Raw genomic sequence first — 12,605 nt, forward strand, 5'->3', positions numbered from 1 at the left:
TTAGTTTTAATTATTGTGTCAAAATGAATAGTTATGGTCAAAACTTCTAATGCAATTGTTAAAAAAATATATAAAAAAATTAGTTTTGCTTATTTTTTATTTTTATTTAATATAAATTTAAATGAAAATAATGATGTATACTTTACTCGACTGATGGCCACGAGGAGCAAAGCAAACTGGGAGGGCAATTTACCTAACATTTTGACGGGGGCATCCCGAATATTAGTGTGGAGCCCCTTCTTGAGTCAAAATACGACCCCATCCTCTTATAAAATCCTACCCTCAGATCCTTCCTTTCCCTGCGTCAAAACCACTCTCATCGAGTCCCATCTTATTCTCTTACTTTTAAGCAGTAGGTTCGTGAAAGCGTTTTGTCATGGGTTCAAACAATGACTCATTTCCAACCTGGGATGTTACCTACACGGAGAGGTTCAAGTTTAAGGGAAAGGGAACACTTGGGGTTTTGGTTTTGCTTCTGGTTTTAACGGTTGGGTTGATATTTGCAATTGTTTGGATATGGAATAGAGGCCGTTCAGACTTCATTGTCGACCCTGAAGGTCAAGCTCAAGTTGAAGCTGAAGCTGAAGCAGAAGCTGAAGTTGTAGTTGAAGGTGAAGCTGAAGCAGAAGCAGAAGTTATAGTTGAAGATGAAGCTGAAGCTGAAGCTGAAGTTGAGCTTGGTGGATGATATATCCGATGTACATGCCTCTACTTCATGGTATGTTGTAACTATCTTTCCCTTTCTTTTTTTTTCTTTTTTTTTCATTTTTATCAACTTGTTGAAGCAGCTTTCCTCCAAGAAAACCTAAGATGTGTTCATCTATGGAACAAATCCAATTAACTGGCCCATGTTGTAGGTGTATATATTAGATGAAGATTTGGGTCTTCATGGATCATTTCGGAAAGAAATTATGGGCGTTTTAAACCTTTCATGGTCTTTTTTTTCCCCTAAAATTTTAAAGAGTATTATCATTATTTTGAATTTTTACTTCTATTTTTTTTTACCTTAATTTGTGTCTTCATGTATCATTTCGGAGAGGAAGCATGGGCTTTTTTACCTAGATAAGTCATAGGTGTTTTTACCTTAATGGGAAAAAAAATACTATGAAATTCAAATATCTCAAAACTTTTTATCCCCTATGTTGCTTAACCAAATGAATTTTGAGTTACTTTATATTTACTACTCGCTAACATTACTTTCATGTTTGTTGCAGAGCTCACCTGGATTATGTTGGGTATAATGTTTTAGTATCGAATAAATGAGTCTTGTGGAAATGTGTCGCTTTTTATTATAATAATTATAATTTGTTTAAATTTATGTTTGAAATTTGGGATTGTTTATGTACTTTATCATTGTACTCGATAATTAAATAATATAAATAAATTGAAATTTTAGAGTCTCCTTTTGCTTTACATTTATATTCAAGCGTTAATTAATCCCACAACACTGTGATACTCAAGCATGATACTACTGTGAAATAGCGCAACTTTGGCACGTGGAGAGATAATCTTCTATTGACATGCACACGTTGACAATTTAACCCAATGTATAAATATTATATACAATTAAAGATGGAAAGGTACGGTGGAAGGGAGAGGGAGGGATGGGGTGTTCTTTCTTTTCCCGATTTAATTAATAAATGTATTAAAATAAATATATTATGAGAAAAAATAGTTTTAATATATTATTATATAAGACACATATGACATATTTTTAAATCTTAAAAATATAATTGATTTCTTTGAAATTTTAGTGACTTTTATCAGTTCAATTAATTTTTAGTTGTTTAAATATCAAGCAATTTGATAATATATATTAAATTAAATAAATTATTTATTTCTCTATTCAATCGATTTAATTTAATTAAATTTGAGTGTTCAAGAGGATTACACGAAACAATGTATTTTGACAAAATTTGACATTAGGAATTGTAATAAGTATCTTATGTTGTGTATTATACTATTCTATCTAACACGTGTTGTTTATATGCTCAAATTTAGTCCTTGTTAATTAAGAAATAATTTTTAAAAATAAAATATATGATGACAATTTAACTTTTTTCATGCCGGAGAAAATCTGTAATAAATATATTTATTAAATATTTATATAAAATTAAATGAAGTTTTAATTGAAATGATTAAATTTAAAGTCTAAAATTTAATATTTTAAATTCAATAATGAGGTCATGAGTCAAAATGTGAACGTAATTGAAGAAAGAAAACTAGGTATCCATGCATAAGGTGGCATTCTATTTCAAGAAGAAGAAACAAACAAAGGTGGCGGGACCCACTTTGAGTTGATCGTGGTTTATGTTTTTCAGCCTGCACCCTACATGACATCTAAAAAGACATGGAGCTAAGTGATTTGATTTAGGTTAAAATATTTCGAAAATTTGAAAATTAATTTTTATATTTCTATTTTTAATAATTTAATTTTTTACTTTTAAATTTCAAAAACATTAGTTATTAAAATAGTTTTTTTAAAATTTAAGTAATCAAAATAGAAATACACTAATAATTAGGTGATTGTTTTTATGGTATAATAAAATAGCTCTACTGTTATATTTTTTTTGACTTAAGAGTTAAGACGATGTAAAAAAGGTTGGCATAGATGTCAAAGTGCTTCTCTCGACGATTCCAAAAAGATCATTTTTAGTACAATTGGCATAGGTGCCGCGGCACTTTTGAAAAAATATTGGCATAAGTCAACATAAGCTGACCTTTATTGAAAGGTTGACAAAGACCTAATTAGGTTCGACCTCTAAAAAAAAGTTGGAATAAACCCGTTTAATACAACCTTAAAAATGTTAGGATAAACTTGGTCTATGTCAACACCTTATATAATTGGCTCAGGTCTTATGTTTTTTACGACTTTTTTTCCTTAATTTTTGAAGAGCTTATCTTGACGAAATATGAGTAAATTTGTATTTTTTAGGTTTGGACAAATTTAAAATGATATTAATTAACAATATATTAATTAAATTTAATTATTTAATTTAAGCCGTTGTAAAATAAAACTTTTAGATTCATTCAACCTCTTTAATCACGTACGTGGATTATGAGACTAAACATACCTTGCTTAAATGGCGGGGTTGGATCTTTCCCTATTTAAGCTTATAAAATATTGCCCCAAAGCAGTTATTAATTGGATGATGAGAGTAAACATATAAGTCGGCTCAAATAAATTTGGAATTTGGATTAGGATACTTTAATCATTATATAATCCTCCCAACTACTCTTTTTTACACTAGTTATATGTTTTAATCATTATTTAAAGTTGTCTGACTGTCATTTCGGTGTTTTTCACTTTCATTACATTGTATTTTTAATATTTGTTAATTAAAATTTTAGGAGTATTATCATTTTCAATTTTATCATTAATCATTCTTAATGGGAGAAAAAAATATCGTGGAATTCTTGCATTAAGAGTGAAATTAATTTTTTCTCTAATTATAAAATGGATAAATTAATTCATGAATGTTAAATTAAAAATAAACATACACTATTAAAAATTTCAACTATTTCTACTATTAAAATTGGTCATTATATATCAACATGAGGTACATGTAGTAGTAGCATGCTACATTTAATTGTTTGGTTATTTCATCAGCTACGTTAGTTTTTAACAGTAGAAATGGATGCAAATTTTAATAGGAATAAACGATTTGCTCTTTAATCTAACCTACAAATATTTAAAAAAAAAAAAAGAACAAATTGCAATTTAACTCGTAGTATAGAGATCCCTATAATAATTTTTTTTTAACATTGATCTTGTTATGCATCAGTGATCACTAGCCCAAATCCCATATTGGATTCGGGTCACCTACCTGCAACTTGGATAGGCCCCACCAAACGATTGAGTATCAGGCTAACCGCGAAAGGACAGCGAGGGTAGCACGTGACCCAACCCACAAGGAGAGCTCACACAAACCAAGGGGTGACCAACTCGTAAGGAGAGCTCACACGAACCAAGGGAAGGTCACGGTTTCAGTTTGCATATACTCAAGGAGATCATAGAGGGAGCTTGCGTGGTTTGGCGAGCAGCCCAGAGTGAAACACGTGTCTTGCATGCCTGAAGTCCACTCAGAACATCAGTCCTAGGAATAGTGGGATCAAGTCATGAACAGTGGACACATGTCGTGAATAGTAATAGTATGTATAAATACTCGAATATTCCAATTAATAAGATACGAGATAAAATTACTCAATAAATCTCATTATATATTATTATTATAAAATCTACTTTTTTTTATAAAATACTTAAAAATACTTTTAAATATATATAATTAGGGTTCCCAAATCCCATATTTCCAACTGTTTGTCTTTCTTTATCATAATTAAGGACATAGGGTGAACGTCTTTGGCCCATAAATCAAAATTTGAGATTTGTTTTTATTTTTGTTTAAAAAAAGTAAAAATAATTATGCTCTACATTTTATAATTAATTTTAATATATATATATATATATATATATATATATATCAAATTTTAAGTTGTTATCTCTCTTAATATTTTTCTTTCATCATAAGTTATCCATCATCTTAATCCTATAGGTGCTGTTGATATTTTTTTTGTTTATAAAAGATTGTTGATTTCAACTCTAACCAGATGGCTTATAATTAGTGGGTTAGTGGAGCCTACATAAGGAGAGAAAGAGGTCAACCTTCTATTGGAGCTCCAATAGAAGGTATTGTTGTCAAACTTAGACAAAATATATAAAAATACATTAATAAAGTTTGACAAACTTTACTATTTGAAGGGCTGAGATTTTGACAGATGTTAAAGAAAGAAGGTAATGACCTTTTATCGGAGCTCCATATTAATGAAAAGTTCATCAGCTGTTAAAGGTTGGAAAATATAAGTGTGACATGAAACAACGGCTAAATAACCACCTTCTTTCTCCACAAACAAAAGGCAATTAGGATAGATTTGGATAGACAGTTTCTTTATCTATAATTAGTGTAAAAATAATAGTGGCGGTGAAATTAGATATTATAACGTAAAATAAAAAGTAAATTAAATATATTACACTCCACCGTCTATCCAAACCCACTCTTAACCTTCTAGATTGGTTGGTGAGATAGATAGCTCTATATAACCAGTTGGGGTTTTACTTTTAACAGTTTTCCTTGAGTCTCAATATTTCAAGTTGCTTCATCAATTTTTTTGATTAATATTTTTAACATATTAACTTGATGAAGCAACATAAAAAATACAAAATACAAATGTAAGTAAGAAAAGAATCGAACCTAAGACTCAATGATCAACTATCTAATTATCTAACCAAATAATTAATACGTTAAAAAAATAATTAAAAACTTAAAAAGCTTGAAGTAACATAAAAAAAAATACAAATATGTGTAGGAGAGGAATCGAACCCGAAACTCAAGGATAAAAATACTAACATTTAATCATCTAGCCATAATTAAGAGCATGTTTAATTAGAAGCATTTTCTTATCATATCCACTGAAAACGCGTCCAGCTCTCTCCAAAATCCGCCTTATTCGGTAAATTTCACAAAAAAATTAGCCTAATCCGATAATTATGGTTAAAAATCAGCATTTTTGGGTAATTCACCCAAGATTGTGAGTTCAAATCCCACTGTATACAATTTATTTATTAATTTTTTTAAAAATAAAAAAATATCTTAAAATAATATAATTTATTTTAAATATAAAAAATTATTTTTTTCCAATTTTCCTAATACAGTTGGTCTGATGATATTTTAAGAAAAAAAACTCCTAATCAGTAATTCGATTGATTGAAAACTTAATTTTTGGTCAAAGGCTTTATTAGACTTGTAAAATTCGATTGGGTTGTTTTAGGGTTTAGAAGCAAACCCATACTTTCTTCTCAATTTTTGGTTAGCAAAGAAAAAGTTAAATCATAGCCTTTGGTCGAAGGGAGAGGGAGGGGATTGAGGTGGAAGGGTATGTTCCTTTTTTTATTTTAAATATTAATATAATTATTTTTATTTACTTACATTTTAATGAATTGGTGCTTTTTTATTTACTGACTGAATTTTGTTATTTAAGTTGGTTTCTTAATACGGTTAATTTTTTGAATTTATTAATGTGTGATTTTAAAATAAAAAAAACTCACTTAATATTCGTATAATTAAAAAATAATATTGTAATAGAATTGAATTTAATAATGTTAATATTTTAAAAATTTACATAATTATTTAAAAGTCCTCAATTAATTCTTTAAATGGTTAGCAATTATTAAATTATAATTTGTTTTAGTTCAACAATGATTTGATCTCGAGTTATTTTTAAGAAAATTGAACATGTGGTCAATAAATCACAAGAGATTAATTTATATTTACATTATTAATCATATTAATATATTACAATTACATAGTGATCAAAAGAAATGACATTTATGTTGTAAAACGGATCAAAGATCATATCAATTAGATTCAATTATTTAATCACTTTCATAAAAAATAAAAAGAATAAATTAAAATATATTAAAAATAAAAAATATTTATTAAAAAATCAAATACAACGTTATGGAAATAAGTCAATTTTTGTTCAATAATTTAAAATAACCAAAAAATAATTTTTTTTATATATTTTAAGTTTTTAAAATATTTTTTGTTTTATTTAAAATTAAAAATTAATTAACTATTGATGTTGAATCCACTTCAACAAAGTTAACAAAATTAAAAAAAATTATTAATTATGGAGTGATTTGATAAATAACACAAACTTAAGAAATAGAAAAGACAAAAAGTTTAAATAGAAGACTAAAAAATCGACATATCATTCTATCTTTCATGGAATTTCATCTTGCACTATGGGTTTATTGTCTTTAAAATTAAAATCCAATGTGATTTGGGTGTTTATTGTTTTGATTTTTTCTAATTAAAATTTGAGGAGTACACTTGGAAAATAGAAAAACATGATGAATTTTATCATGAATGATAGAATCATATTATTATTATAAGATATTTTTTGGAATTACTAGTAATTAGATCATCAAGGATAAAACACTCTATTGTAGATATTAAATACAACGTTTATTGAAATTCATATTATTTTAGGAAGTTAAACACCTATTTAAAAATATAAGGGGTTGATTAATATTTATAATATTAATCATATTCATAAATAAGGTAAATTTTTGAAACATATTTTTCTATGGTGAAGGAAGGAGGAATCTATTTACATCAGTATAAAAAACTTGAATAGCTTTATATCCTTCCACAACTTTTTTATGACGGTTAAATTATGCCATAAAATATGTACCAAGTGACATATATTCGACACCTATATAAAACTTTAAGAAAAAATGATCGACACGACGTTATTCTTTCTCTTAATATTTTTTCTTTCGTCATAAGTAATCTATCATCTTAATCCTATAGGTGCCATTGATTTTGATTTTGTTTATAGAAGATTGTTGATCTCATCTCTAACGAGCTGCCTGTGGAGCCTACAAAAGGAGAGAAAGAGGTCAAAGAGTACTCCTATTGGAGCTTCGATAGAAGGAGGAGATGAATGTATTTTTGTCAAATTTGACAAAATACATAAAAATACATTAATAAAGTTTAACAATCTTTACCAATTGAAGGGCTGAGATTTGTAAAGACCTTCTATTGGAGCTCCAACAAAAGGAGATGAATGTATATTTGTCAAACTTGACAAAATATATAAAAATACATTAATAAAGTCTATTAAACTTTACTAATTGAAGGGCTGAGATTTGTAATGAATTTCTATCGGAGTTCCAATAGGAGGAGGAGATGAAGGTACTTTTGTCAAAGGAAAAATTTATAAAAATATATAAATAAAGTTTGACAAACTTTACTAATTAAAGGGCTAAGATTTCGACAGATGTTAGAGAAAAGGAAGAGATGAATGACTGAGGTTTGTAATGATCTTCTATTAGAGCTCCAATAGAAGGAGGAGATGAAGGTAGTTTTGTCCAACTTAACAATGAGACTGTTTTAAGAAAGTGTGTTAAAGTACTTTATTTATGTATTTTCATATATTTTGCCAACTTCTAACGATTTTCGCTCTTGATGGGCTTAGTCAAGCCCGTGTTTTTGGTTACAGTTTTTTAAAGCAAAGTTCATCAGCTGTCTGACAAAAAGTTGGAAAATATACTGGTTGGTGAGACGGAGAACTCTATATATCCTCTGTTGGGGTCTTACAATTTTAACAGAAACCCCATTTAGCCTAGGTTGAGCCAAGAAAATATGAAGGGATACGGATACAATAGTCCATCATCATCATCACCAGAGATAGATTTTACTATGAATGAAACCATTAAATATAGGGGGAAACCTTTGGTTCTGATAACCCTACTTTTTGTTGCCGTGGTTTTAATCATATGCAGCTTCAGGTGTATCAGACATCGTATACATGGTAATAACGTCGATGGCAATGGCTGTAACAGCCCGTTTTTTTAGGGTTGATCGGAACAGTGGTTTCGGGGCCACCAAATCCGAATGGGTAGGTTGGTAAATATTACATTTAATATTTACGAGTTAATTGTGATTTTAAAAATGTTTTTGATATTGTGATTTTTGTTTTATAAGCGATTTATTAAGTTCAAGTGGTATGACCCTAAGGTCAAGTGGGTTTAGAAAATGAGGTATCGGGACCTTGTTTCTATAAACCGAGTCGTAAATATTTTTATAAATATTTACGTAGTGGCAATAAGATAGTATTAAAGTTTCGTTGAAAAATTTTATCGTTTCGATAGTTAATTAAACAAAAAGGACTAAATTGTGTAAAGTGCAAAAGTTGTGTTCTATAACCTAAAGGTATTAAATAGATATAGAACTTAAAAGTAGAAATCCTTATTTGGTAATTAGCCCATTAAAGAGATAGTGGGATATGATGGCTTGGCATTTGGTGTAATAAATAAAGTGTATAAAGGTTAATATTGTAAATTGGTTAAAAATAATAATAAAATGAATATAATAAAAGAATCAAGGTGTCATCTTTTTCATTCTCTTTTTACCAGCCGAATATGAAGGCTTGAGAAGCCATGGAAGAAGCTTCCAACTTTCAGCTAATGCATGGTAGGCATTTCTAGTCCCGTTTTTAATTATTTTTATATTTACGGGATCGTTGTTGCTTAATCTATCTAATGAGGGGACTATTTTGCAAAACCATTGAATAGTTTGATATTTTCCATTGATGATTATAATAGGGCTTTGAAGTTTAATGGAAGAATACGAGTCCTTGTTGATAGTTAAACACTTTTTGTTAAGTGAATTTTTGTGAAATTGACAATTAAGGGCTAAATTGATAAATGTGAAAACTTTGTGGTTAAAATGTCAAATAAATGAAATGTGTGGGCTGATAGAGACACTAGTGATATTCTTCTATAGTAGAATTTTACTCAATTTCATGAATTTGCATTTTTATGATATAGGGACTAAATTGTAAAGAAGTTGAAATATTAGGGGCAAAACTATAGTTTTGTCATAAAGTGAATTATGGACTGTTTTGATACCATGAACATTTGGCTAAGCTTAACTATGGTTAAAAATGGTTAATTTGCATGTTTTGAGCTCAGGGACTAAAATGAATAAAAGTAAAACTTTAGGGGTAATTTTGTAAAAATGACTAAATTGTATGAAATAAGGTGTTTTAATGTCTAAATTAATATACTGAATGAAATTATTAATTTAGATCAAGATCGGGTGGAAAATCGAGAAAAATGAGAAAATTACCAAAATGCCCTTGAACTTTGGTATCTTTACAATTTAGCCAGGTAAGTTCGTATGCAATAAGCATTGTTAAATTGATGTTTCTAATGCTTTAATATTGTATAAATTGTATATACGTGAATATTTAAATGTCTGACGACATATCGACAAAATGTGGCACTTAGTGTGTGGGGCAATCAAATATGGTACTCAATTATACGAAATATTGAGAATGACACTTCATCATGCGAGATATTGAGAATGACACTTAGTGTGAAAAATATCGAATGATTCAAAGGGAAATTATAAATTGTGATTGAATGATTAAATAGAGCAAAGTGAACAGGTATACATGCTATATTATATGAATTGTTTATGAGACGGCTTTATAATGGTGATATTTGGGCTTTGAGCCTAGCAAGCTTTAAGTGGTGAGTAATATTATCGGGTTTAAAACCTAGCGTGCTAAATGCCGTTGATTTGATAAAAGTCTAAGACTATGAGACCTTGTGTTAAATCGGCAATTAAATTTGTTCAATGCATTAAGTTGGCGGTATGTGATATATTCTTATGCATGTTAGATCGATTGAATTGAATCATGAGTGTGAAATGAGAAGCATAGGTGAAAATGCCTATGTCATATATGTGAGTAAGGGCAAAACCATCATAAATTATCGATAAGGGTGGACTATGTGCGGAATCATCTTATAATTGCTAATTTGAACGGTTGTGTGCGAATCATTGAGCATGATGTATTGTATTGAGATTATGCTTGAGTGAAATTATAGATATGTGATGAAATTGATTGGTGATATACATGTTTAAATAATGTGAATGCAAAGAATGTGTGAAAGAGTAAATTTGTAATAAATCTGCTTGAGATAGCAGCAGTAACGTAATTTTGGAAAATCATCATAAATTGTTGGAATAGAGTTAGAAGCTGAATAAATTATGTAATTAAAGCTTAATGAGTCTAGTTTCTTATAAAAGAAACCGTGTAAGCAAAAGAATTGCTAATAATGAGATATTTGAAGTGGCGTGGGATAGAGTCAAATGACTTTGGGGTCCCCTATTCTGTTTTTAGAAAATCATTATAATTTGTACAAAAATGGTTATAAGATAAAATTTATATTCTTAGATTCCTTAATGAGTCTAGTTTCAAATGAAATCAAATAGAACATATTTTGAATTTTGTACAATGAGAAATTTGATTCGTAGTGAAGAGTGGTTAGATTAGTCAAATAGTGAAACAGGGGAAACTTTAAGAAAAATCTGGTATTGATTGGCCAAACCTAAAATTCTGAAAATTTTATGGATGGAAGATATATGAGTCTATTTTTAGGGAAAATTAACGGAAATTGATTTGAAGTTTTTTAGCTCCAGTTATAAATAATTTAGTGACTATTGCTCAGGAAGACAACTTGTAGTGAATTTGTGATTATGTTGTAAACATTGATAAAACTTGTTAATGAGTTGCTTATTGTTTTCTTATGAACTTACTAAGCGTAAAGCTTACTCCCCTTTTCTTTCCCATATTCCCTAGGGTTGCCAGGTTAGATCGGGTTGGAGGCCGTCAGAGATATTATCACATTGTCAAGTCTACGCTATCGGCGTAAGTAAATATTAGTGTTTCGAGTCTATGGCATGTATAGGGTTGTAAAGTTGAGTAAGTAAATGATAAAAGACTAAGATATTGGTACATATTTAATAATGCCTCATGAATATTTTGGGCCTTGTAAGCCCGATTAAAGGATAATATACGTGTGTATTAAAAGTTTAAAATTGATCAAAAATTTTTACGGTCTGGTTTTATATAAATGGATGAGTTTAAATCTGGTAGCACCTCGAACCCTGTTCCGGCGAGGGATATGGGCGAAGGGTGTTACAATGGCAATGGAAACTCCCCGGCGATCTAGTTGTCTGCTCTATCTGTCTAACTTCTCAGTTAGGGTTTTTTTGCTCTCAAGCTAAAAATATGTAGATTAATTATTTAAAACCACTGTTAACCTTTGACATGGTGAAGAGGTGGTAAGACTGGTAATATGAGGAGGAGATGATGAGGGAGATAGTGAAAGTGGAGAACTATAGTAGTGCATATGGTTATGAAGGATAAGGAGATGATAGAGGTGGAGACTTACAATTTGCTTAACATGGGGTGGAGGTGGTGAGGGTGAGAATGAGGGTGGGTATGTAGGAAGGGAGCCGGGTGGTGTAATGTCACATGTTACCCGGAGGACGGTGGAGGTGAGGGAGATCGAAGAGATTGTGAGGGAGAGTACGGGGGTAGATATATGTAGGAAGGGGGCCAGGTGGTACAAAGTCATGTGTTGCCTAGAGGACTGTGGAGGTGTGGGAGATCGAAGAGATGGTGAAGAAGAGCACGAGGGTGGATGTATGTAGGAAGAGAGCCGGGTGGTGCAAAGTCACATGTTGCTCGGAGGACGGTGGATGTGAGGTAGATCGTAGAGATGGCGAGAGAGAGTATGAGGGTGGATGTATGTAGGAAGGGGACCAGGTGGTGCAAAAGTCAGTTAGATACTCATATCTAACTCTTGGGTTCAATATGTATTTAAGTATAACAGGAAACTATGCGATGCGATATGATCCTCCATATTGGTCATCTTGTTTGCAATGAACACATTTGTTAGCAGTATCTACTAGATACTATATATATTTATTACTCACTAAGATGAGTACTTTAATTTTCTTGAACAGGTTGTTCTTTCAGGAAGTATCTATTCCATGATGGACTATATCAAGGAGCCACTTATGTTTATGTAATATGGATTTGAACTTCATTACATTGAATTATATCAATGGATTGTTTAATTTCAATGTGTTTATTTTGAGTACCATGTATTTTCTCTGTCACCACGTTTGTATTTGGGATGGATTTTTATAAGACAAGTTGTTGAAATATTTGACTATTTTAAA

The 12,605-nt window shown here is 30.0% G+C and overlaps 1 protein-coding gene and 1 long non-coding RNA gene across 2 annotated transcripts; both read left to right on the top strand.

Annotated features, from left to right (window-relative positions):
• The first annotated feature begins 307 nt into the window (after positions 1-307).
• Positions 308-1,400, top strand: LOC108482847 (uncharacterized). Its single transcript, XM_017785930.2, has 2 exons — positions 308-718; positions 1,215-1,400. The coding sequence occupies exon 1, from the start codon at positions 377-379 to the stop codon at positions 686-688; it is 312 nt and encodes a 103-aa protein (XP_017641419.1). The 5' UTR covers positions 308-376; the 3' UTR covers positions 689-718; positions 1,215-1,400.
• A 7,562-nt stretch (positions 1,401-8,962) lies between these two features.
• LOC108482629 (uncharacterized) lies at positions 8,963-12,605 on the top strand. The gene is made up of 3 exons (XR_001870911.2): positions 8,963-9,038; positions 11,215-11,283; positions 12,387-12,605. It is a non-coding gene; the product is annotated as an uncharacterized LOC108482629 (long non-coding RNA).

This window comes from Gossypium arboreum, chromosome 3, assembly GCF_025698485.1.
Source record: "Gossypium arboreum isolate Shixiya-1 chromosome 3, ASM2569848v2, whole genome shotgun sequence".
NCBI classification, from domain to species: domain Eukaryota; kingdom Viridiplantae; phylum Streptophyta; class Magnoliopsida; order Malvales; family Malvaceae; genus Gossypium; species Gossypium arboreum.